Raw genomic sequence first — 27,655 nt, 5'->3', positions numbered from 1 at the left:
CCGGGACGCGGGGCCGATTGGCTGGAGCGGCCGAGGCGGCTGAGGTCATCCCGCTCGCCCCGCGGCCTCGCCGGCCGCCCGAGTTCCGCGGGCGCTGCCCCGCCCCGCCCCGCCCGCCCCGCCGCGGACCCCGCTGCCCACCGCGGCGCCCTGGGTCGGGCCCGCCGAGACTCCCCGGCCCCCGCCCCTGGGCTGCGGCGGCGCCGGGAGAGCCTCCCGAGGGAATCCCTCAGCTCGCTCTGCTGGAAAGGGGGCTTCGTCACGAACCGGTGCTTCGGGTTCTCAAGCCCGGCGCAGGGAGCGCCCATTGTGCGATGGAGCCGCCGCCTCGCTGCCGGACGGGGCAACGCGAGCTGTGTGGGCAGGTCCTGCAGAGGCAGATGGACACCGGGACCTCCGTGACTCCTGCAAGCCCCGGGAGCCCTCCACCACTTAGGGTCTCGCTCACCTTCCTCTCCTGCAGGGAGTTAGGCCAGAGGCAGAATAGACTGGCTCATTGGTGTCCCCGGACTCAACAAAGTAGCTTAGAAATCAGGGCTGGGTAAAAGGGGCCAGAGAATTCCCCAGTGCCCACTTCAGACACGATCATTTCATGGGTGCATGCTGCCTTTACCGATGTGCCTTAACCCCGCAGGCAGTGCATTGCACAAGTTTGGTTTTCCGTATGTGATGCCCACCAAATAAGGGCTCTGCCTCTAATCAATAAAACCCCCATGCTGTTCCCTTTATCGCAGAAAACCGCAGACTTAACTTTTAGAACATGCAGCGCAGGTAAAACCAGTTTTGAATCTTGACTTTATGGACTCCAACCCTTCGGAATGCTAAAAGCTGTTCAGTAGAAAAGGTAGTAAATAGAAAGAGACAAAATATGCAAAACGTTACACCCAAATAAGATCACTGATACTTTTAGCTATAAACTGGAGGTAAACCCAAATGAGATTATATTATTCACTGTAGAGCAAAATGGTGCAATGCACCCACCCGATGTTTACATTAAAATCCTACTCACAGAGATTTGCAAACAAAAAGATTTACAAATTTACATTCCCCCCCTCCCCCAGAACAACCACAGTAAGACTGAGGAATGAAAAATATTTTTGAATGGCATCTGAGCAGAGTGTTGAAATCACTAGACTAGTCTTCCAGGTTCTCAGCTGCTGAAATGACAAAGCTTGAAAACTGGTGTACAATTTGTACCTTTCCATTAATTACCATGTGTCAGATTATTTTTTTAAATACAGATTATTTTTTTGATCTATGCCAACTATGGAGTAGATCACAAGACAGTCAGTTCCAGTAGCATGTGATTAGCTAGGGGAAGAAGAGGGGCTACAGAGGAATATTTCTTTGTTTGGGTGACACAAAGATGAATGGTCTATTGTCTGTCTGGAAAAGAAAAAAAGCCAACTCAACAGTGCCATCTCCTGGAGAAATTACCAAATGCACTTCTTTACAAGTATTGTTGCAGTTCTCTGTACCTTCACTTCTGAATATATTGCTTTTAGTTACCAACCATATGCTTACAGAATGTATATTGCCTTCTTCAAACTGGACCAGTTGCTAGGAACATGGTACTTTGCATATGGCACTGAGAAAATGTTTTGAGTGAATGAACTTTTTGAATTTTACTTTCATCTGACAAAGGCACTATATACAAAAGTTGCACTGTCAGACCTCCCTTGTGAAATACTACAGTTAAGATCTTACCTCACTTGCAGGACTAAAATATATCAATTACCTATTACTAAAAACTGTACTTTTTAAAATATTTTATTTATTTATTTATTATAGTCACAGACAGAGAGAGAGAGAGAGGCAGACACAGGCAGAGGGAGAAGCAGGCTCCATGCACCGGGAGCCAGACGTGGGATTCGATCCCGGGTCTCCAGGATCGCGCCCTGGGCCAAAGGCAGGCGCCAAACCGCTGCGCCACCCAGGGATCCCAAAACTGTACTTTTCTCCAAGATACATTCTATAGCAGAAGTATCAATAGAAAGCAGTTATACATCACAAAATCATCACTTTTCCTAGTGAGACCATTTCTCCTCCCATTTAAATTGGACAATAGAAACGTTGTAGAAAGTTTTAAAATTCTACAGAAAACCAAACTTCTCTCTCAAGAATGCTGGAATTCTATTCTTTCAAGAATTATCAAGTTTGAATTATAGAGTATGACATTTATTGTTTCACTAGTTGTATAGTCCCAACTACAAATAACACTGCCCAGGCAGCGAGAGGAGTAACAGTGGAAGCTGAGGCTAAGCGAGATATGCCAAGATCTGCTTTTCCCCACATAATATCCATAATTCAGAGACACAACTCCCACCTCTCCCTAAAGGAACATGCTTTGTTCATGAACCTATAGTTAAAGGGAATGTACTGTCTAGTTCTCCCCACTAAGGGCTCCGTGGGAGCAGACCATATCCAATATTTTCACAACTCTATCCCCAATGCCTAATACATTGCTTGGCATATAGTGGATAGGTACTCGGTAAGTTTGTTAGATTTGAATAAATAGAAGTTGTGATAGGACTTTTCAGTGGCATTTCTACTATGATCTAATTAAAGTGAACATGAGAGAAATGAATCTCATGATTATCGTGTTGTATTTATTTTAAAAATAATTGCTGTGCCCAATGTGGGGCTCAAACTCATGGACCTGAGATCAAAAGTTGCATGCTCTATTTTGAGCCAGCCAGGCACCCCTATCATGTAATATTTAATAACAGGGTTAAAGTCACCAAAACAGTCTCCAGAACATTGGTGACAACTCTAGTTCCCTGTTTTCCTTATGTATGTATCTAGGGCAAAATTATTTTCTTCCAAATGTTTCCTGCCATTGCAATTTCCAAATGTATATAAACACAAGTTTTTTGTTGTTTTTTTTCCCTGGAAACACAGTATGAAATTTAGTATGAATTCAACCTACTCAAATAACATCATTTATTTTGACATCATGGACTACAACATCCTACAAATGTCAATGAAGATAACATGCAATCAATTCTGCATTATCCACATATGGATTAGCCATGTTGTATATAGTCCAGGTATATTTCAAATCTCTATGACCGGGGGTGGGGGTGAATGGGTGACGGGCACTGAGGGGGGCACTTGACGGGATGAGCACTGGGTGTTATTCTGTATGTTGGTAAATTGAACACCAATAAAAAATAATTTATTAAAAAAAAAAAAACAAATCTCTATGACCTTTCCCTATCACTCAATAGGGGTGTAGGCTCAAAGGACCTGGCATTGTAAAATCAAGAGTTGATATATGAAACCAGAAAATCTGAGTTCAAATCCCCAGTTTAATTTTCTGTGTCTATGGACACACAGCCTTAGATTCTTCATCTGTCAAAGTATGATAATGATATCTACTTCATATGGCTATTTGGGGGGCTCCAACAGATGATTCTTTAAATAATCTCAATGGGTCAAAAGATGGCGGCTTCTATAGTTAACTTCATTAAAAGCGAAAATCTCCCTCCAAATTATCTATTAAGATAGAAAAACTGGGACAACACTGTAGCTGGTTTAATTAACTCCAACCCTCAAAACATGTTTTTTATGGTCAATTTGTTAACATCTTCATATAAGAAAAGCAGCCAAAGTACCTATTTAATCAAGAGAAACTGCAGGACTGAAATGGGTTCACATTGGTATTAATATCTCTAAACCATTGGGAGGAGCTGGACTAGTGTGAGTTCATTTGCCAACTTCAAGGGATTCATGAGATAGTCAGACACGAGAACAATTTTAGAACAAACAGATACTCTGATAGGACAGGGATATTAACAAAAGACTGCATTAGAAGAGAACGGTCTATTAACAAATTTGAAATTTTTCTTTATTTCAGAACTGCCTTTATGTACAGACATCATAAAAAAATGCACATACACTGGATCTCTTCCAAGGAACAGAAGCTGGAATTAAAAGTTAAAAGCATTTAAGAGAACTTAAATTGTCCCAGAGAAGTTCTGAGGATCATGCTTCTTTAAATGTCCTTGATAACCTCTTCGAGTTCTTCCTTTGTGAACATGTGGAAATTCTGGCCAGGCTGCACCGTGGCTAGCTGCAAAGAAAGCAGAGAAGGGTTGACGAGCTGGGCTTGATTACCATGCAGATAGCACTAGGTCAGGAGAAGCTGTGTTAGTGATGCAGCTGTTCATTAGGAACTAAGGGATCTGCTGTCCCAGGGATATCCTTTCCAGCCGTGGGTTCCTAAAATAGCTCTCTGACTCCCAAATTAAAATCCTTATTGACCAAATTTTCTATTTTGAGGTTAACTTACCACACAATAGTTAACCAAATGCCTGGTGTCATTGTCATTTCTTGAAGTTACTTCAATAAGGATCAGAAAAGCAACAGCAAATTGCATAGCATCAGTACTTTTTTCTGTTAACGATTCCTTTAGAAATATATATATATATATATTTTTTTTTTTTTAGAAATATTTTTAAAGTGTATTTACCCACTTGCAAGTGAAGCTTGTATTGTGTGACCTGTTTCTTGGCCACTCAGTGTTTCAATTTCCATCAGTAAAATGGGATAATAATAGCACCTAACTTATACAGAAGTTGTGAAGATTAAATGTGTTAACATATGTAAAGTGCTTACAACACTGCCTAGAACATTATAATAAGTACTAAATAAAAAACAAAAGTACGAAATATTAAGTATATTTTGTCTTCTCTAAAATTGTTCATAAGGCAACTTAACCACCAAATTTTTGTTTTTTAAAAGGACTGGCCATGAGGGGCACCTGGATTGCTCAGTCAGTTAAGTGTCTGTCTGCCTTGAGGTCAGGCCATGATCCCAGGGTCCTGGGATCTAGCCTCACATCCAGCTGAGCTCTGGTTCTGGCTCTGGCTCCCTGCTCAGCAAGGAGTCTGCTTCTTCCTCTGCTGTTTCTCGCTCTCTCTCTCTCTCTCACTTTCTCTCTCAAGCAAATAAATTAAAAATCTTTTCTTTTTTTTTAAAGAAGAAACTTTAAAAAAATTTTTAAAATTAAAAAATAAAAGGACTGGCAATGAAAATGAAAGGATTCCATTAACACTGACAACAGGAAATCAGTTGTGATTGGCAGATATTACTAATAACCAACAATCCAGATATAATCTACTTAAGCAATAAAAGACCAAGGTCAGAAGATAGTTAGTTTCACATTTAACTAAAACTACCAACTTTTCCATTACCTCTGCTGATAACATAGTTCCCCATGTTTTGGGGGCAATACTGAGCAGTAGATGTCATTTCCTCATATTGCCTTTTTCTTTAGACTTTAAAATTAAATATACTAGGGCATTTTTGGTAATATTCATTACTGATATTTAAATAATTTGAAAACTGCCAGAATTAGCATCATCCAATTACAGGATGTTTATTATTTTCTGCCTCATCTAAGGTAAAACAGAATACTGCACATTAAAAAATATATTTTTTATTTATTTATTCATGAGAAACAGAGAGAGAGAGAGAGAGAGGCAGAGACACAAGCAGAGGGAGAAACAGGATCCATGCAGGGAGCCTGACATGGGACTCGATCCCAGGTCTCCAGGATCAGGCCCTGGACTGAAGGCAGCGCTAAACCACTGAGCCACCAGGGCTGCCCAATACTGCACATTAAAAAAATATATATTTTATTTATTTATCTATTTATCTATCTATTTATTTACAGTGGGGGTGGGGGGAGGGGGAGCCAGAAGGAGAGAGAGAGATTATCTGGAGCAGAAGACCCTGTAAGCCCAACACAGGGCTTGATCTCATGATCCTGAGATCATGACCTGAGCTGAAACCAAGAGTCCAACACTGAACGGACTGAGCCACCGAGTCTTTATATAATATCACTCATCACTAGATGAATAAAAAGAACCCCTTGGATTTGCATAATGATAATTTTATTTATATAATATGAAAGATACTCTTCTATTTTTCTTATTCTTTCAAAAACCGTTGTGAGGGGGCACTTGGGTGGCTCAATCAGATGAGTGTCCAAACTCTTGGTCTTGGCTCAGGTCATGATTTCATGGGTTGTAGGATCAAGCCCTATGTGGGGCTCTGCTATCATTTGGGAGTCTACTTAAGATTCTCTCTCTCTTCTCCGTCTCCCCATCCCTGTGCACTCACTTTCTAAAATAAATCTAAAGAACCAAACCAATCTGAAAAACACCAAAAAACACCACAAAAACAAAAACCCAACTGACCAATCTCTGTGAGATAGGTAAAACATACTTTCTTTCATTGAATAATAATTATTAAGCACGTGTGTACTAGTACAATTGTACTAGGCACTAGGGATCCAAATGAAGAAAATCTCTTATTTACTAAGGGTGCTGGATGCCAAATACTTTCAATGTTAGGTGTTACAACAGAGCTAAGCATATGTAGAGGCACAAAAGATTGACCTAAGGGAGGTCAAGAAGGTTTCAAAGAGAAGCAACTTTTGAGGTTTTTTTTTTTTTTTAAGATTTTATTTATTTTAGACAGCAAGAGAGAGAATCCCAAGCAGACTCCATGCTGAGTGGGGAGCCCAAAGTAGGACTCAATCTTAAGACCCTGAGATCATGACCTGAGCTGAAATCAGGATTCAGATGCTTAACCAACTGAGCCACTCAGGCGCCCGCTGAGTTGTGTCTTAAAGTTTTCCAAGAATGGGTCAGACAGTGGAGGAGCAGAAGGGCACACTGAATGTGCAAATGCATAAAAGCATGAAACAAGATGATATATTTGCAAAACAAAGTGATTCTGAATGGCTGGAGCAGAGGTTGCTTACAGGATGAGATAAAAATGGGAAGGGAAAGTAGGAAAGACAGTATATTTACTGGTTATAAGTATAGGACCTCAAAATCACAGTGGGTTCGAATTTTGACTTTACCATTTACCAATTCTGTTATTTTGGGCATGATTCTACCCTCTCAAAGCCTCAGTTTCCTCTTTTGTAAAACGGGAATACCCATTTGGAGAGTTGCTGTGAAGATTAAAAGAAATAATTGCACACAAAATGCTTAGCAAAGTGCCTAACAGATTAAACATTATGACTTAAGAATAGTGAATCATCATACTGTGGAAGAAGTTTCAAATTCATCTTGTGGTCAGGAGTTATAAAAATGTTTTTAAGTGGAGAACAAGCAAGACTAGATGTGTAATTTAGAAAATCAACTTCAGAAGCACAATGATGGGGGCTGTAATGAAATGAAGGATGGCAAGACTACAGGCAGGAAAACTAGTTAGGAAACCTCTGAAAATATACAGGGCAGGAGAAAACGGAGTTCCTGAACAAAAGAAGGCACTTGAAAGTAGGGAGGGAGAGGGGGCACAGACATGAGAATTATTTAAAAATGTGCAAAGTCAGTGAAGAGAATGATTCAGTGAAGGGAAAGGGGAAGCCAGAGTCGTCTCGGTTTCTGCTGTGAATGACAGGTACCCCAGTGGTGTCATCTGCCAGAATTAGGAAGATGAGAAGATGAAATGGTTTTCAGGAAAGATAATGTTTAGTTTTAGAACTGTCAAAATTTTGAGGAGTCTGCTTCAGAAAGGTCAAATAATAGGTCTAAAATGTGACGATGAAATCTGACCAACAGGAGTTATCTTAGCAAGAAGCAGTCTGAGGGAAATATTAAGAACAGAAACAAATGGTAGCAACTGAGGAACAAATGATGGGGAAAGCGCTGAAGGCAATGAACAAAGTTCTGCTGGAAAGAGACCTAGCAATAAAGGTTACAAAAAAGGATGAATGGAATAGCTCTCAGCAATAAAATATAACAGACTATTGATAACACACAGGATGGATCTCAAAATCATTATACTGAGTGAAAGAAGTCAGACACCAAAGAGCACACACTGTGTGACCCATTTACATGAAATTCTAGAACACCCAAAACAAATCTATAGGGACAAAAAGCAGATCAGTGGGAAGAAATGGACTAAAAAGGGACATGAGAAAACTTTTTGGATGATAGAAATGTTCTATACCCTAATTGAGGTGGCGATTATGTATTTGTCAAAATTCACTTAACTGTACACTTAAAATAAGTGCATTTTATAGTACATACACTGTATCTCCACAAGGTTGGTTCTGTTTTTTTTTTTTAAAGACAGGACATAGATAGGGGGAGGAGTTAACAAAAGTGGATTTTGTTTTGTTCTCTTTTATTTTTTAAAAGATTTTATTTATTTGAGAGGGACAGAAAGAGAGAGAACATGTCAGCACAGGTGGGGGAGGGGCAGAGAGAGAAGCAGGCTCCCAGCTGAGCATGGAGCCCAGGACCCCAGGATCATGACCTGTGCCAAAGGCAGGCGCTTAACTGACTGAGCCACTGAGGTGCCCCTGTTTTGTTTTCTAAAAAATATGTGACTTGGAAATTTTTTTTGTAGAGGAGAGGCTAGGGATCCAAGGGACAACTGATGGAGCAGGGACCTAAAAGAGATGGAGGAAATGCTCTAGAGCAGTGGCTCCCAAATGTCCGACTTTCTCAGACTGACCATCACACTCACCCAACTTCAAAATACAGATTTCTGGGCCTCATTTCCAAAGACTGATGGACAGTTAGATTTAGAAACATCAGTACTGGTGGAGTAAATTGTCTTGGACAGCGAAGTGCCCTTTTGCTTAAATGTGAAAAAAACCACAGTCAGGTATTAATGCAGTTAATGATAGGAAGGAGACACGTCTGATGCTCTTTTCAAAGCAACACTGAAGGGATCCCTGGGTGGCGCAGCGGTTTGGCGCCTGCCTTTGGCCCAGGGCGTGATCCTGGAGACCCGGGATCGAATCCCACGTCTCCCGGTACATGGAGCCTGCTTCTCCCTCTGCCTATGTCTCTGCCTCTCTCTCTCTATCATAAATAATAATAAAAAAATTTAAAAAACAAACAAACAAAGCAACACTGAAATTGAATGAGCCAAAAACCTTTGCAGTTTCAACTGAACCAAGCAGGCCTCAAAACTTTTTTTTTTTTTTTTAAGATTTTATTTATTCATTCATGAGAGACAGAGAGAGAGAGAGAGGCAGAGACACAGGCAGAGGGAGAAGTGGCTCCCTGCGGAAAGCCCGATGTGGGACTCAATCCCAGGACTCCGGAATCATGCCCTGAGCCAAAGGCAGACGCTCAACCACTAGGCCACCAAGGTGTCCCAGGCCTCAGAACTTTCATTGTGAAATCAACAGAGCTACCTACGAATTACTCTGAGAGGGGTAGGGGATTTTCTCAGCAGAAATGCTAAGACCCTATCTCATTCAGTACCAACACAAAGTACTAGAAAGGAAATGACAAAATCCCTCCTAAAGGGTCAAGATAGGCGGTATCATGGCATTTGCTGTGCTTGATCATCTCAAAGACTGGCAAGGGTAAATATTTAAAGATCTTTGCTAAGAAAGTGAAAAACAGTATTTACATAGTAAAATTTTCCATTTCCATTCCAAAGCCCTCCTTTCCCCATTACTGCTCAAGGAGCAACGCCCCCCCCAACCCCAACCCCTTTCTCCAACTCCACTCAGACCTTCCCACCTTTAGGCCAGCCTCTGTTTCATCATCCAAGTTTGCCACTTTCACTCAGTCTGTGGAAGTGGCTCTATTGGTAAGCCATCCTTAGGCCCTGAACCAGCAAATCTGCACCAGGGATTAATACAAACATACAGTATCTCAGTCTATGTTCAGTACCGCTGATAAATACTGTGGTAAGTGCTAATTGGTTTAATTACAGATTTGTGATTACAACTGCAGTTGCCTTTAAAATTTCTGTCTAATTGAAATATAATATACATACATACTATGCCTACTATCCAGACTTTTTATAATAATCTGTTTGATGATTCCAGCTTCTCCTAGTTTTTTATTTTTTTAAAGATTGTATTTATTTATATGAGAGAAAGAGAGGCAGAGACACACGCCGAGGGAGAAGCAGGCTCCATGCAGGGAGCCTGATGTGGGACTCGATCCCTCCAGGATCACTCCCTGAGCCGAACCACTGAACCACCCAAGTGTCCTTCTGCTAATTTTAAAAAATTATTTTTCTCCATTAGTATTTTATTTTATTATTTTTTTAAAGAAATTTTATTTATTTATTAATGAGAGAGAGAGAGAGGCAGAGACACAGGCAGAGGGAGAAGCAGGCTCCATACAAGGAGCCTGACGTGGGACTTGATCCGGGATCTCCAGGATCATGCCCTGGGATGAAGGTGGCACTAAACCGCTGAGCCACCCGGGCTGCCCTCCATTAGTATTTTAATAATGTTTTAGGGATCCCTGGGTGGCGCAGCGGTTTGGCGCCTGCCTTTGGCCCAGGGCGTGATCCTGGAGACCCGGGATCGAATCCCACGTCGGGCTCCCGGTGCATGGAGCCTGCTTCTCCCTCTGCCTGTGTCTCTGCCTCTCTCTCTCTGTGACTATCATAAATAAATAAATTTTTAAAAAAATCTTAAAAAAAAAAAAAAAATTGACAAAAAAATAATTTGAAAAAATGTTTTAAAAGATTTTATTTATTTGAGAGAGAACGAGAGAGAGCAAGCATGGGGGGGGCAGCAGGAGAGGGAGAAGCAGACTCCCTGCTGAGCAGGGAGCCAATTGATGGTGGCTCGATCAGAGGGCTTGATCAATTGATGTGGGGCTCGATGGCAGGACCTTGGGATCATGACCTGAGCCAAAGGCAGACACTTGACTGAACCACCCAGAAACCCTCTATTAGTATTTTAATGTAGCCCAGCAATCCTTTTACTTATCCTGGTCTTCCTTTTCCCTATTCATAATGACTCTTCCAAATAGTTCCCATTCTCCTAAATTCTACTGTTGCATTCACCCACCCTCAGCAGATAATGTAACAATCACTAAGGAAATACAGGACCTCTCCTCTCCCAATTCACCTGCAAACCTACTTGATCTTTACTCACTACCACCCCCTTTTTCTCCCATCTACACTTTGCATCCTAAATAAGGGCAGTCAGAATCTGGTCCACAACCCTCCCATGTCACCCTTACCATCTCACTACCTTACATTTATCTTGAACCCCAACAGTCAGAAAACCCTCAAAGTTCCTTTTATAAGGGGGGCCTGGATGGTTCAGTGGGTTAAGATCCAACTCTTGGTTTCAGCTTAGGTCATGATCTCAGGGTTGTGAGATAGAGCCCTTCATCATTGGGCTCCCCCTTCAGTGAGGAGTCTGCTTAGGACTCTCCCTCTCCCTTTGCCCCTCTCCACACTGTGTTCTCTTGCACAAGTACGCTCTCAAATCAATCAATCAATCTTTAAAAGTTTTTTCCTTTTACATACAATATTATTTCACATCTTTGAGCCTTTGCCCATGGCTGCTCCATCTTCCTAGACTCCCTTCTCTTCTATTCTTTAGCATCACCTCTTCCAGCCAGCTTTCCTAATGTCCTAGTATATTAGGACATATGTTTTTGTGACAATCCATTCTTATTACTATTATAGAAGTATTGTCTCAAACTGTTATTATCTATATGGCCCCTATATCATACAGTATACTCCCAGAATGGGGAACTGGATTTTCTGTCTGTATCCCTGGCATCTAGTGTAGTACTGGACATATAATGGCTATTCAATATTAAGCTGAATGAGTTCTTTTTTTTTTAATTAATTTATTTATTTATGATAGTCACAGAGAGAGAGAGAGAGGCAGAGACACAGGCAGAGGGAGAAGCAGGCTCCATGCATCGGGAACCGGACGTGGGACTAGATCCCGGGTCTCCAGGATCGCGCCCCGGGCCAAACCGCTGCGCCACCCAGGGATCCCAATGAGTTCTAATCTTTAAATCAATTCCTTCATTTGTAATATGCCTTCCCTCTTTTAGTTTTCCATCACTAACCTCTGCTTTTGTTTCTTTTAGCATGCTTCTATACACTAGTTTCTTCTCAGTGTATAAAAGTTGTTTTCAAGTCTTTTCTCATGCTTAAAAAGACAAAAATCCCTTTCTTTAATGCTGCCTTCTGCGGATAGTAATAACTCCTTGAGAAAGGAGCCCACTTTTGTTTTGTCCACCTCCCTTCTACTCTTTAACACATCCAATTCTGGCTTCTGCTGTTATCACTTACTCAAAGGATAGTAATAACTTTTGAAGGGATGAATGATCTCCATCCATTCAACCTTTAGCAACAGGAGCTATGATATCCGAATAAAAATAATGGAACAAAAAATACCTCTATATTAGTTGCATTCAGCTTCTCCTCCATTACTTGCTTGAGGATGATGAGTGAAGACTTGATAGCTTCTTTCAGTGTCATAGACTTGAAACAAAAAGGGTAAGGAGAGTAGCCATTATAATTTAATTCCACTTTCCTTCAAAGATTTCCCCTGTATCTCCCTGAAGAAATAACTTGGCAAATATTAATAAATAAAGTGGCTTAGTAAGTACAGTGCATGACAAGTATCTCTTGAATTCAAGTAAACCGTTAATACATTTATTCAAAGGAAAAAAAAAATCTTATTTTGAACCAGATCAAAGTCACCCACTTTCATCTACGTGATCTTTGAAAAAGTGGAAAGGGCTACATTTCCCTAGTTATCTTCTTTAATACAGAAGCAAGATAATATTGGGAATATTCTATGAATGAGAATTCCCAAATAATCTAAAAAGGTTGCCCACTGATTTGGCAAATCTGCTCTTGTACTGTTTTGAACCCATGAACCCAATCTTTTTCATACATAAAATCAAAACTACCAGCGGTTCATGGAAGCAGGCACCCCTGTGTAAATCATATGAATGAGTATGGCAGCCTTCAACTACAACAATGAATCCTCCAAAACCAAGTTTTCCCAGCCTACAAGATAAAAAGTACCAAATACCTACTTGCTTCAAGAGCCAGACTAGGAAATATAATTATTAAGTAAAGCTGTAAAGATAAAGAATAAACTGTGGTAAACCTACACCATGGTATACCACTCAGCATTAATTACTGTTAAGTACAAAAATGTGAATGCATCCTAAAAACAATATATTGAACAAAAAAGAGCAAACACAAAATACGAACTATATGAGTGTATTTATAAAAATGACAAGAACAGACAAAACTCATCTATAGTGGTAAACATGGTTACCAGGGAGGAAGAAAGTGACTGGAGAGGAGATAAGCATTTTAGGGAGTGAGGGAAGTAGTCTACATTTTGTTTTAGGTGGTGCTTACAAGGGTATATATAACCGTCAAACTCCTAGAACTCAATTCTTAAGGTCTGCCCACTGTATTATATGTAAATTATACCCTGATTTTAAAAATAATAATAAAAGTTGTGAGAAGGCTCAATTACCTTGTGGTAAACTTCTTGCAAGGAGCTCTGGGCACCCTCTGAAGCAGAGCCAATTGCTCTAGCATCGCACTGTACAAAGGTTCCAGATGGGTCCATATGAAACCTACAAAACTCCCCCAAAGGAGGGGTGGTTAAAATGAAGCGTGGTGGCATTTTAAGAAACAAACATCTCACTGAAGAATATAAATGCTTGGCTCTGCAGCCAGGAAACCACCAAAATACTGAGGCACAGGTCCAAAGACATTCTGTGCCTAGAGAACCAGATCTTTCAAAAAGCGTTTAATAAATTCCTCAGAGATTCAGAAGTACAGATGATATAAATATTGCACCTGAGTAGGCTTACCTAAATAATATTTGAGAATAAGGAGCAAATCAATGTTCTAAAACAAAGCTCTAAAATGCATCCTGACCATAGTAACAAAGTTACTTTTAATTCTTCCCAGAATTAGCAGTGGTGTCAATAGTTTTTCATAGAATCCCCAAATTTGTCTTTCTATATAAAGAGCACACAATCACTGAACTTTAGAGTTAGACGCCCCTCATTTTCTGTAATTCTATAATAATCTTCTCAGTTGATTTAAGCAAGTCCCCAACCCAAATTAAAAATTCTACCAAAAAAGAAACAGGAAAAAATGGCAAATTATTCTTACAGCTGAGGTCCTTTCTCATCAACTCCTCCAAATAACAGTGCTACTCCAAAGGGACGAGACTAGAACCAAAAAACAAGAGGTCTTAAGATAAATGGCTATTGAAGTAGGCGGTCAGAGGGGCTGAGAAAGGTATGTTCAGAAGACAAATATCCTGCATCCCTTAGAACAGCAAGAAAACTTGACACAAACACCACACTCACCATGGCACCTGGATCTGCATCTTCTTCACCAAACTGTAGAGCTAGATTGGACACAGCTTGAGTCACACTTTCCACTGTCATTGTCTCATTGTAGGTGAACCAATGGTTCTAGAAGAAGAGCAAAATGTGGTCTACCTCTTCTTCTTCTTCTTTTTTTTTTTGTTTAAAGATTTATGTATTTATTTGAGAGAGAGAGCACATGTGGTGGAGGGCAGAGAGGGAAAGAGAATTTCAAGCAGACTCCCTACTGAGCACAGAGCATGATGTGGGGCTCACTCCCACAATACTGAGATCATGACCTGAGCTGAAATCAAGAGCTGGACGCTTAACCAATTGAACCACGCAGGTGCCCCTAAAACAGTCTACCTTTTAAATAAGAAAAGCATTAAAGCAGCCCACCATCCCACTACACACATCCCTGTGAACTGTGATTGTAAACTGAATGCTCAGCTCCATTTCGTTTTCCTTAACACTAAACTCAAATGCTTGGGACTACATGAGAAAGAGAAATAGCTCTGCAAATAAACTCTGATCAAAAGGACTCTTAAGTAATGACAGACTAGAGGATGACTCCATTGAAAACCAGTTAACCCCTCATATAACCAAACTTAGTCTTTGCACAAAGTGAATGCTAACAGTTAAGTGCCACTTTCCCTCACAGACCTTATCTCATCATTGTGTTTATTGGTGTTTAAATTTTTTTTTAAAGCTTTTATTTATTTGAGAGAGAGCATGCATGATGAGCAAGGCAGGGTGGGGGAGAGAGGAGAGAGAAAGGGAGTAGCAGACTCCCCATTGAACAGGGAGCCCCACGTGGGGATCAATCCCAGGACCCTGGGATCATGACCTGAGCCACAGGCAGATGCTGAACCAACTGAGCCACCCAAGTGCCCCACTGGCGTTTAAATTAATGACTTACTTGTATATAAGTCTGACAGCAAAGTTGAAAATAAATGCAAAGAAAATTTTACCAATCAGATTTTTTCTTACTGGTCTATTCTCCAAGCAGAAAATATCAGTATTCCTGATCAGTATCTGTCACCTGGAACCATAATATTACTTGCCACAGGAGAGCTGTTATTTGCAAGCCCAACACCAAAGCAGTTGGGATAGAATGCTCTTTAGCTACATCCACTTCTTGCTATGGTGCTCCCACAAAAAGTCAATTAGGGAACAGAAGGCAGTGTAAAGCTTGCTTTATATAAGGCAAATCAAAAAGAAGCAAGAGACTGTCAGCACTATTTGTCAGCTTCCTTAAAGCTGCAATGGTTGGATGGCTAGACCCCAAGCCTCAGAAAGTTATAAACTAGGGATTCTATCCAAAACCACTCCCAACAGCTACATTTGATATTAACACAGATAACCCGCAAGATAGCCCAGGCAGCTATATCGTCATTAACAAGGAACTCAAGCATCATGGTAAAAAAGAGAGATGATGCTAATTTTACCTGTGTCTCCACTCTGGCTTTATCAATTAAAGTCTTAGCATCAGCAATTAGCCCACTCATGGCACAACCTGCAATGTAAAAGCAATAGTGACCCAGGGGCCAAATCCTTGCAGACTCTTTCATCCACTCAGGAAGTAACTGAAATACTGAAATGGAATCATGGCAGCCATATAGCAATCCCATGGCAATATACCCAAGAGACAGATGGGAAATTATTTGATTATCTGTACTGAACACAAATAGAATTATATTACAAATAAATAAAAAACCACCCACAATAACACAGAAGTCCAATAAGATAGAAGACAGAAAAGAACAGCCAAACAAACATGATTTTCCACATATTACATCCTTAAGCATCCCTTTAGCACTTTGTGACCACAATGCACTTTCAAAATAAGCAAACACTAGTATTCCAACAGAAGAAATAAAGATAAAAAAATAACCATCTCACTATGAGCTATGGTGAAAGACCCTATGATAAAATCAAAAGCTTTTTCATCTTTCTGACCAAATACAAACCACATAGTTTAGAGAGAAAGTTTACCTAACGGTCCAAGATGCCAAAGTTATGGCTATTACTTTATATGCCATGACTCAAACTCTGTATCTCCAGCCTAAGCCTTATTCCCACATTTCAAATCTAGCTTAATATCTCCTTGGACGTACCACTGACTCAAATCAAGTTCTTTCCCTTCTAGACTCCTTGGCCCTCACAACCAATCAGACCCCAAATTCTATCAATCTCTATCAAATTGACCTGTCTGGCATTAATCCTACTTTCTCCATTCTCTGGCTACTGCTTTGGTTAAGGCCCTCATTATTTCCATGTGGATTAAAGGAAATTTCTTACGTGGTCTCCCTGTTTCCAGTCTCAAATCCCTTCACTCTACCATGCAACCTTGTTAATCAGAATGGCCTTTCTAAAATATTCATCTGATCATATTACCTCAATGCTTAAAATCTTTCTCATCAATGCAAAGGATCAAGTTCAATCTCTTTAGCATAATAATAAAAAGAACTTCCAACTATCTGATCCCAAGCTCACTTCTTGCTATAGTCTGCCTCCCAATTATACCAAACTGTTTGTGCCAACGTATTCCATATTTTACACCATCAAGGGTTTCTATTCTCTCTAACCACAGTGTTCTCCCTTGCTATACCCAAACACTTGTTCACTTGAACACTTCCTGATCTTTTGCAATTCAACTCAGCTCAAGCTTCACCTTTATAGAATCCTTTTCTCAACACCCACTACCACTGGCTCCAGACAAAACTAATTATTTCCTCCTTTGTACCCCTACTGAGCACATACTATAGCCTTTCTTAATACCTTATATCACTCAACTGCATATTCTTATTTACATGTCCACCTTCACCATTAGGCTGTATGCTTCTGAAATACAAGGACTATGTCTCATTTCTCTCTGTATCCCTGATGACTAGCATGTATCTGGCACACGGTAGGTTCTCAATTTGCTAAAGTGACACTGATCTATCTCCAAAAGACAGGTGACTTGAGTTAAAATAGAAACAATGTTCTAATCTTAAAAGATTAAATCTTAGTTTCTATATCCATGAAAGAAATAATGTCAAGCTCTCAGAGTCACCAGGGCATTTGGTTCTAAGGCCTTCAAGTAATTATTTTACTGATTTTACTGATGTTTCATTAATAAGATGACTAGTAGGTTAAGAAAATTTGGACAGCCAACTAAAATACCACGCTATAAATAAGCAGAACTACTCACCCTGTAATACTATAATGATGCCAGAAGCTAAGGCAGGAGAATTTAAACAGAGACCAAAAAAAAAAAAAAAAAAAAAAAAAGTGCTGCGGTGTGGGTGAGGGATGTAGAGGGTGACAGAGAGTAAAAAGATAAATCTGAAAACAGAGGAAGAGGACGGATCTGCTCAAATATTCTTATGCTCTCTGAACCTTAGTCACCCTAAAGAGCTTTAAGAATTCCTCTTTTTAGTGGACATCTCTAGTTTTCCACATGATCACTCTCATGGTTTTCTATCAGGATTAACATTATGCATCACTGAAGACCCAATCATAGGGAGCTGGCCGATTCAACCTTTACATAGTTCAACAACCATCATACATGCCAAGTCTAAATTTGAAGGAGAAAGGAACTTCTGGGAGTAGGTGAGCTCTACAGCTGCTTCCTACTATTATATTATGCACACTGGCCTACTACCTGAAAAACCATAGCTAACAAAGGAATAAGATATTCATCTAATATGCACCTCCCTTGGAAAGCCAAAGAAGACTAACCCAAGCCAGATCCTACAGAACGGCTTTCCCCTACTCCTTACCTATGTGAGCATCAATCTCTACAATTTTCTCAATGCTGCTTGGCTCCATGAGTGGGGAGGTAATTCTCTTCTCCACAGCTAGGCACACACCCTCTGATGTCTGGATCCCAATGGCTGTAGAACCAAGCTAAAAAGAAACGTGTTATGGTTATCATGTACAGGTTAAAGAACAGTCTCACATACTCACCAGGGATCTCTCTGAATAACTTCACAAGACAGAAGTTTCAAGTCATATCTAGTATGCAGACCCCTAATAAGTAATGTAGTATTCCTATCTATGGCAAGAGCACTAATTTACAGAATTTTGTTCTTCTAACGGGAAAGTTCACTAAGTTCTTAAAAATATGTGGGAAAGGATCAACTCTAATGCCAATATTTTGGAGGAGCAGATTCTAAAGTTCTAAACATGCATGCAAAAAAACAATAAAACTCTAATGTTTTTCTTTTCACCTCTGCCATCTTGACTTGTCCCAAACACTATTATTTCTCAAATTTACGTGACCTCCAGAAAAATAATGTATTTTAAAAAGAAAAAAAAAAAAAAAAGGAAGAAAAAGAAATCGCAACACCCATTACCAACATAAAAATATTAACTTAATCTTTTGAGGTCACTAGCAGTTCACAATATAGCTTAATTTCATCTCTCCATTTCCATGGCACCATCCTAGTCACCACCCTCCTATATTTCTTTATCTGCAAAATACATCAAGAAGAATAAACATATTAATATATAAAAGGCTTAAAATGGTGCCTGGTGCCTAATAAATGAATAATAAATTTAGTCATTCTTCTTATACGCCTAGATTACTTCAATAGTCTCCTACTTAGGCTCCCCTACTTAATCTTTCTCTTCATGTATATTTCATGTATGGCCTGACTGATCTAATAAATGCTATTTTCATTATACTTCTCTGAAGAATTAACATCTCCCTATATTGTCTGTAACATAAAATCCAAATAAGCTTCCAGAGCCCTCAAAACCTAATCTCACTCTTCTCTTCCAACTTTATTACTCAGTATTCTCCAAAAAAATCCACCAGGTATAGCCTAACCCATTTTCTCATGCTATATTATCTCCTACCCTTGCACTTCTGCTCATGCAGTCTCTCCCCTTGAATACAATCTTCTGACTATCCAAATCCCACCCACCATTCATAAAGCCTTCCATGACTAAATGTGCTTTTTCCTCTGAATTACCATTATTATTTAGTTAGTTCTACAAACCAATGCCTGCCAGTGCAAGCCACCAGACTGTTATTGCAAAGGATTCCAAAGAATTCCACGAATCATTATGCATAACACGTTTAACATGTTTGCACACTGATCATGTCTCATACATAGATGTACTACTTTTCAAATGGGTAAAGTCGTGACTTTAAGTGTTTTTAAATGCACATACCAATTTTTTATTATATAATATCTTTTTTTTTTTTTCATTTATTTATGATAGTCACACAGAGAGAGAGAGAGAGAGGCAGAGACACAGGCAGAGGGAGAAGCAGGCTCCATGCACCGGGAGCCTGACGTGGGATTCGATCCCGGGTCTCCAGGATTGCGCCCTGGGCCAAAGGCAGGCGCTAAACCTCTGCGCCACCCAGGGATCCCTTATTATATAATATCTTAATCAGTGTTTGCATGCATAACTCTAGGAGATGAACTATAAAAGAATTTTATGTAAAAAAAATGAGTATTCATACTTCTAGTTAAAAGGTATAGACTGAACACACACATTAGCTCTACTCCTTTCCCCAGCCTGGTAATAGTACAAGATTAAAGGCTGGGGTGGGGTGGGGGAGATAAACAAATATACTGGGACAAAGAGAATGGGCAAAGACAAGCAACAAAATTTCAAAGAAGATGAGTTAGTGATAAATTACTTAGCAGATCTGTGAATTCTGAATCCTAAACCAGTGGTAAAGAAAATCAAGAAACTATCTGATTTATATCATAGAACCCCCCAAAAAAGGAAATGGTGGCAACAAGGACCTCTGGCAATAGACAGAGGAGCTAAAAAAAATTAAGATCAGTTCAATGTCTACCTAAGAAACAGATTTCCAGATCCCTGTCCCTGTGCTGTAAAGCTAGATAATGGCCTCACCCTAACTCCTGTAGAAGACTCTGGAGAGGGTAAAATAGAGTGGTCTCTGGGTTGGGGGACACTAAGCACAGTCAAAGACTACAGTGAAAATAGGGGCATTAAGTAAAAATTGACAAGCTTAATGTTAAGAACCTCAGCCTTTCCCCGTTCAGCTCTCACAAACTAGTTGAAACGCTCTTCAGGCATGAAATGAGAAGGGGCAGTTTTCTCTAGAGCAGTGATTTTCAAACTTCTGAGCACTTCTGCTCTTTCTCTCAAATAAATAAATAAAATCTTTAAAAAGGGGATGCCTGGGTGGCTCAGTTGGTTAAGCATCCGACTCTTGATTTTGGCTCAGATCATGATCTCAGGGTGGTGGGATCAAGCCCCAAGATTAAGAATCTTTAATAGGCTATTTTAAGTGCCTGGGTATTTTGAGAGACTTTGGGGTGATTTTGTGATATATAAATATTAAATTAAGCACATTTTTTTTTTTTAAGAAGAGAGTACTCAACTCCCAGGAAAATACTGTGCAGAAATGGGAAAATGGCTTACTGTGAATAGTACTTACACAATCATACAGATAAAAATGTTGACTAGTGATCTTACAAAATTATGCTAAATATGATATATATATTGAGTGGGTCACCTTACCCCCACCACAGTAGGAAATTGTGTGTATGTCTATCTGTCTGTCTGTGTGTCATTAGGGGCAGAAATTATCACACTCCACAATATAAAGTCTGTGGATAATACCTAAACAAAACAAAACAAAAATATGTAAGTCTGTGCTAGAAATACGAAGTTAATGCCAAGAAAATTATCAGCTAAAAAGATTTTAAAGTGTTGCTTTCGGGAAACTGAAGATAAAGGGGACAATCTTCAGGGACTGCTGTTTTTTAAGAAGTTTTTGTAATTAAAAAAAAAAAAAAAAAAAAAAAGAAGTTTTTGTAATTGTTTTATCTTTTGACTCTGAAACTACATACAGTTATACCTTAATAAAATTTTTAATCAGAAAATATTATCGTTGAATTTAATTTGGCACTTAGTTGTTCTCTAGTTGTTTTATATATTCTGTATTGCTCTTAAATCTCCAACTGAACAGAAGAGGACAGAATTCATACCTACTTTTAAATTTTATCTAGCGAAGTTGTTCTCAACCAGGGGCCATTTTACTCTCTGGAGGACATATATCTGGAGAGGAAAGTCTTGAGACATTTTTGGTTGTCATGGTTGGAAATGTATTGCTACTGGCATCTAGTGGGTAGAGACCAGTGATCCTGCTAAACATTCTACCTTGCACAGGATGGTCCCCCAACAAAGAAATACCTGGTGCAAAATGTCAGTCCCTGGGTACTATAATTATTTTGTGGATGAAATATTCTCATATTACAAGAATAAGTTCTCAGCATATTCAATTTGGCCTCCACTTAAATAACTTCCTAAGCTTCCACTCAAAAAAGGATTAATAGTTTCAAGACAGTCTACTTTATAAAATATATCAAAATCAAGATAATTTTCTTTTGAACATTTACACTTACCCCCAGATGTTTCAATATTAAAGTTCTGCCTAAACTTCACCCTAACCCTTGATGGGAACTGGGGAAACGGAGAAGCAAAGTGAGAGAACATTTAACTTTACGTAGTTATTTCTTTAGTATTTTAATTATAACCAATGTCCAGATCCTCAGTATAATACATTAATTTTGATACTGCCACAAATTATTCCCCCCCCAAAAAAACCTACTCCAAAGGCAATTTTTTTCCATTTCTGCTGGCTGTATCTCACTCATGCCATCCATACAGTACCTTCAAATGACAATTCCTACTTGTCAGCCATTCCTAGTCATTTCTCCAGCTCCTTTCATACTATTGAATATTTAAAGTTATCAAATTGCTTTCTCACTGGCAGCTCATAAATTGTTTAAATATCAGGTAGTTGGGCAGCCCCGGTGGCGCAGCGGTTTAGTGCCGCCTGCAGCCCAGGGCGTGATCCTGGAGACCGTGGATCGAGTCCCACGTCAGGCTCCCTGCATGAAGCCTACTTCTCCCTCTGCCTGTGTCTCTGCCTCTCTCTCTCTCTGCATCTCTATGAATAAATAAATAAAAATATTTAAAATATATATAAAAAAATAAATAAATAAAAATAAATAAATAAATACCAGGTAGTTTAAATACCAAAAAGCCTGAATTTTCACACAGGTTAAGTCACATCTATTAAAGGCCACATCACTATTTCTTAGTCCAACATAGGGCTAGGGATCGGATGCCACCTACCTATCTTTAAGCAATCTGGAAAATCACAGTAAGGAGCTTAACGGAGAAACCCTCCAAAACTGAGGATTATTCTTGGTTTGCACATCTGGGTGGGACTAGGATTCTATAAATATTTGAGGATGTAGAGTTGATTGAAGTACAGAGTGAAGGGTTGGACTAGATCAGGGATTCTCAACCCTTGCTAGATATTAGATTCACTGAGGGAGTCCTTAAAAATACTGATGCCTGGACTTTACCCTGGACAGTCTATATCAGAATTCAGACTATCCACAGTTCAACAAATGCAATCCCATGTGATAACTAACTTTAAGTATAGCTTACTTACTAATTTTTTACAGGTGATCATTTAAATGATTTGTTCAAAATGTCTCCCAGGTGCTAACTCTAGACTTCTATACCCCTCTCTGTATGACCAAGAAGATTACGAACACAAACGTGTCCCTTCAGCCCCACGAGAAAAAGCTACATAATATAGAATTATGAAGCAGTTATCTGTTCAAAAGGTTTTAGGAATGATATTGAAATTGCTATTAGAATGGTTAGTTCTTGGTTAAAGGGAGATAAAGAATATTTTCTAAAGAAATAGCTAATACACATTCACTCCAAATATTTTGCCAGCAAAGCATTAGGTTGCCATGAAATTTCAAAAACTTGCCACTTGATAGTATACCTTGATAGCTTCAATGGCATATTCCACTTGAAATAATCTTCCTTCAGGAGAAAAAGTATTCACGCCCCTATAATTTAAAAAAAAGTATTAAAAATTGGCAGAAAAAATAAGCATAGATACATGAAACTCAAGTTCCTTGATATTTAGCTCAAATGGCTACAAGATGTAAATATCATTATTCTTTCACCCAAAGCAATCTGTAGCTATTTTTTGTACATTTTTGTAAAAGCTTTTGTACAGCTTTTTAAGAAAATGGAACTTCTGTATGGAATACTTCTGTCCTATTCCCAGAGACTTCAAACTGATCAAATGAGAGCAGGTGATCTTCTGCCTCAACCCTGAATCAATCTGTAATTCCTTCAATAAATTCATGCCCCAAAACTACCAGGCGATTCCCAAGAAAATAAGTATTTATTCTTATCCTCTTCTCATTACATGGATTTGCTGTTAATATCTTACTTTTTAGTATAAGTCAGCTATAAGCACGTTTATTTATTTGTAGCAATTACTATTAGTATCTTAACAGACGGAGGTCTGTGTAGTTCCTAAAGCCTAAGCTAATTTATTTATTCCATACAGATTTATATCCATTTCTTGCCAGACTTCTTTTTCTCTCCAAAACACTTCCCCACCTTTCCTTGCTCCAGTCTTTTGGAAATCACTATAGAGAAGACACATCAGGCATGGTCTTAGCTACAGAAGTTTTCAGGACACAATGGACACTTCAAAAATACTTGAACAAATGAATGAAAATAGTTACAATCCTTGGTTTATGGAGTTTTGATTTTATAACATGTAATATGATGTGTAATACAGCATTTTCAAATTTATCAAAAACTGTCTTCAAAAAAAAATTCATATATATCCCCCAAATATAAAACAGGTAATAATACAAGTTAACACTTAACTGCATATCTACTATATGCCTCGCATTGTTATAAACTTTTAAATGATTACCTCACTTAATCCTCAAAATAATCCTACGAAGTAGCATTTTGAGATAGATACTATTTCACAGATGAGAAAGTTGAGACACATAGAAGTTACCTAATTTGCCCAAAGTCCCTCAGCATATAAGCAGCAGAGGTGGAATTAGAATTTACACAAGTGACTGCAGAGTCCAAGCTTTTAGCTATTTCACTATACCACCTCTGGGAATTATTACTCTGGGTTAAATGAGGAGTGAAAGAAGAATCCCACCATCCCAGTATCCCCCTTTCCCAGAGGTCATTTAAAAAGTTCAGAACCTGGGGCACTTGGGTGGCTCAGTTGGTTAAGCAACTGCCTTAGACTCAGATCATGATCCAGTCCTGGGATCAGGCCCCACACCTGCTTAGCAGGGTGCCTGCTGCTTCTGCCTGTCTACTACTCCCCCTGCTTGTGCTCTCTGTCAGAGAATAAATAAAATATTTTTTAAAAAGTTCAGAACTCTAAGAAACAACTTTTAAAAAAAAAAGATTTTATTTATTTATTCATGAGAGACATAGAGAGCAGACACAGGCAGAGTTCGCAGAAGCAGGCTCCCTGTAGGGAACATCCCTGGATGGAGGACTTGATCCCAGGACCATGACCTGAGCCAAAGGCAGAAGCTCAACCACTGAGCCACCCAGGTGCCCCTCTAAGGAACAACTTCTTTAAAAAAGATTTTATTTATTTATTTGAGAGAGAAAGAAAGCATAAGCACAAGGTGGAGCCGAGGGAGAGGGATAAGCTGACTCCATGTTGAGAGGGGAGCCCCATGCAGAACTCGATCCCAGGACCCTGAGATCAGGACAAGCTGGTCAGAGGCTTAACCAACTAAGCCACCTAGGCACCCAATGAACAATTTTTAAAAATGACTGAGTGAAAAGCGAGGACAGAAGACCTGGACTTAAGTTCTAGTTCTGCAACTAGCTGTAATTCCCTCAAATGAAAAGCAAAAACCAAAACCTATGCTGCATCTGTTACAAGATAATTAATACTGAATTCCATAGAGTATGAAAGAACTTTGTAAAGTATAAAGTACTATGTGAATATAGCATTTTTACTCTAATTCAAGCACTTCACCCTAGTGAGGTACTACCAAATCCTAACATGGGCTCTACTCTTAGCCCTCTAACTCAAACTTTACTGTTTCCCTGGGTCATTTTATTTACACTAAGCACCAACTACTTTCAAATCTCTATTACCAATTTGACCTCTTTCCTAATTTAAATGCCTCCTAAGCATTTTTAAAAGGATATCCCATTAGCACCAAACACTCAACATTTTCCAACATGAAATCTCTCTCTCTCTAAGATTTTATTTATTTATTCATGAGAGACACAGAGAGAAGGCAGAGACACAGGCAGAGGGAGAAGCAGACTCCCCACAGGGAGCCCGATGCAGGACTCAGAACTTGATCCCAGAACTCCGGGATCATGCCCTGAGCCGAAGGCAAACGCTTAATCACTGAGCCACCCAGGCATCCCAGAAATATCTCTTTAAATCCAGCCATCCTTGCAAAATCAGCTCCATCTCCTGCCATTCCTATTTCATTTCTATTTTAAAACATCTCCAATCTCCCAGTTCCCCAAGCTAGAAAGTTCTGAATGATCTGACCCATTTCTCTCCATCTCTCATATTAACAACATGCCAAGTCACATCAATTCCTCCCACATAGTAACTCAACACTCTTCTTTCAGTCTCAACGCCCTCATTACCTTTCACCTATTATAATAGCCTTCTAACAGGTATTGATTCATTCTTTCCTCTATTTCAGTCAAATAATCTCTGCAAACACAATTATAAAACTTCTTAACAGGAAAATTAATAGCATATGGTTGCCCAAAGAGTAAGACCTGAACTCAACCACACATAAAAAAAAAAAAAAAAAACCATTCAGATTCTAGCACCATCCTGTTTTTCCCATAGTTCACCATTCCCATACATACATGCATCATACATGCCACCCAGAACAGAATTTTCCCAAACATGAACTGTGCTTTCCCACTGCCCTCCCTTTTTCATACTATATTCTTGGCCTCAAAAACTACTGACTTTTACAGTCCATATTTATTAAAATCTTCCTCTTTCTCAAGACTCAGTTTAAATACCAGCTCCTTTTTAAAGTTTTCAATAATCCTCTAATATTGAATGCAATCTCTCTCAACAAAACTCCTATAGTACTTGATTTGAATTTCTCTAATGACATGAATACACTTCCAATTTACACTATAATTATTTTTGTAGATAGTTCTTTAAAAGACAGTCTCCCATATGAGAGTAAGGATCTTGATTTTGTTCACTGCTGTATGGCCAGCAACTAAACAGTGCCTTGTACACAGCAAGCATTCAAGTATATTAGCTAAGAGAATTTTAAAAAGCTGTATTTTAGGCATTCTTGGAAAGATACAAAAATGAGTAACACAAAGCAGTCACTGAAGATGTTAAAGATCACAAAATCTTGATAAAGGTTTTCTGATAAATCAGGATAACAATTTCTATCATGTACACCCTAACTCAAAATTCTATCACCTAAAGAAGATTCCTTTTAATGCTCTGGGATATACATACTAAGAGTCATTTTATAGGACAGTAGGAAAAGCTGTCAGTTTTTAAACTTCACATTATCTATTCTAAGAGTCAGTAAAAGAATAAAAAAGTGGTAGTTCCAGGTGTTAAAATTTTGACAGGGTCAACGTATACTTTCACAAGAAATGCAGCTCCTAAGGACCTAGTAGGAAAGGAAAATCTGCCCTTCTGGGCTTAAAAAAAACCTTCTATAGTAGATGAAAACCTAACTGACCAAAACAAAAACTGAAAGTGAAAATGTCTACAGCTTAAATATGCACAATTTAATATTATTTAGTACTTCCAAGTCCTGAAAACTGTTGCTTTTTAAAATAAATACAACAATTTCACAACCTTAATTTCGAGAACAGATCTGGCCCTAACACACAACTAGCTTGCTATAAGCTTCTTAAAAAGTCAAAAAAGCCCAGGTCTGGTCGACTCAGCGTGATGAGGAAACTCTTGAGAACCACTCTAAATTCCAGTTCCTATAAAATCAGACTCCACACTCTTTATCTCTGCAGAACTGAGAATGCCTCGGCGCTTTTGCATAAAAGTACACATCCCAGCACGCCCTCCTACATTTCAAGAAAAGGCCGCTGTACTTCCACGACTAAGAAACAAAACGAGGTTGTTTCCCTAGAAGGAAAGGGGAGCTGAAATTATGAAAGCCATTAAAGAATCTCTAGTTGCTTTTTCTTTCAGGCAACACGTGCACATTTTTTTTTTTTAAAGGCAGTCATGATGAACGCGGGAGGCGGCGACCCCTGGACTCCTCCGGGTTAAAGGTCGGAGCCCCGGCCCCTCGGCCTCTCTGAGCACAAAGCGCAGCTTCCCGCTTCCGCACCCAGTCGCGACCCAGCAGTGACTCAGCGGTAGGACCCGGCGCGAGTCTAGCTCGGGGAATCGCCCCGGGCGGCCGGGGACGGCAAGAGATGCCCCGGGCCGGGCCAGACTCGGGTTCCCGGGGCGCCCCATGACACGGCAGAACCCAGGCCGGGCCGGGCCCCGGTCCTGCCCGCCCAGAAGCCCGGCCCCATCCCCCCACCTCGACGCACAGACCTGTCGTACTCAGACCGAGTGAGGAACATGGCGAGGGCAGAAGGCGGCAGCCGCTACGCGGGGTCTTTGAGAGCCAACACGAGCCCGCCGGCACCCAGCTCGCCCGCACCACCACAGCGCGAGGCCCTGCTCCCGACCGCGCGTGCGCCTGCGACCCCTT

The 27,655-nt window shown here is 39.7% G+C and overlaps 1 protein-coding gene and 1 long non-coding RNA gene across 4 annotated transcripts; one reads left to right on the top strand and one right to left on the bottom strand.

The window, feature by feature from the left end:
• The first annotated feature begins 135 nt into the window (after positions 1-135).
• Positions 136-3,996, top strand: LOC112640717 (uncharacterized). 3 transcript variants are annotated; one of them, XR_003124171.3, is made up of 3 exons: positions 136-1,456; positions 2,902-3,050; positions 3,860-3,996. It is a non-coding gene; the product is annotated as an uncharacterized LOC112640717 (long non-coding RNA). The 3 variants fall into 3 exon arrangements; XR_007411061.1 differs by having other exon boundaries at positions 136-2,030; XR_003124170.3 differs by having other exon boundaries at positions 137-844.
• On the bottom strand, positions 3,827-27,655 carry PSMA5 (proteasome 20S subunit alpha 5). Its single transcript, XM_025417352.3, has 9 exons — positions 27,496-27,655; positions 22,903-22,969; positions 17,879-18,005; positions 15,560-15,627; positions 14,112-14,219; positions 13,912-13,970; positions 13,262-13,364; positions 12,157-12,243; positions 3,827-4,075 (listed from the first exon to the last, which is right to left on the bottom strand). The coding sequence occupies exons 1-9, from the start codon at positions 27,522-27,524 to the stop codon at positions 3,998-4,000; spliced, it is 726 nt and encodes a 241-aa protein (XP_025273137.1). The 5' UTR covers positions 27,525-27,655; the 3' UTR covers positions 3,827-3,997.

Source organism: Canis lupus, chromosome 6 (assembly GCF_003254725.2).
Source record: "Canis lupus dingo isolate Sandy chromosome 6, ASM325472v2, whole genome shotgun sequence".
NCBI lineage: Eukaryota > Metazoa > Chordata > Mammalia > Carnivora > Canidae > Canis > Canis lupus.
Note: the sequence above shows the minus strand (reverse complement) of the source record. Positions and strands in the feature narration are given on the sequence as shown.

Excerpts from the sequence above, each read along its gene's own strand:
- PSMA5 (XM_025417352.3), bottom strand. The coding sequence starts at position 27,524 with ATGTTCCTCACTCGGTCTGAGTACGACAG. Across the intron at positions 15,628-17,878 it reads AGAGATTGATGCTCACATAG|GTTGTGCCATGAGTGGGCTA; the intron begins GTAAGGAGTAGG and ends TTTACATTGCAG. Across the intron at positions 4,076-12,156 it reads TGAATGCAACTAATATAGAG|CTAGCCACGGTGCAGCCTGG; the intron begins GTATTTTTTGTT and ends CTTTCTTTGCAG.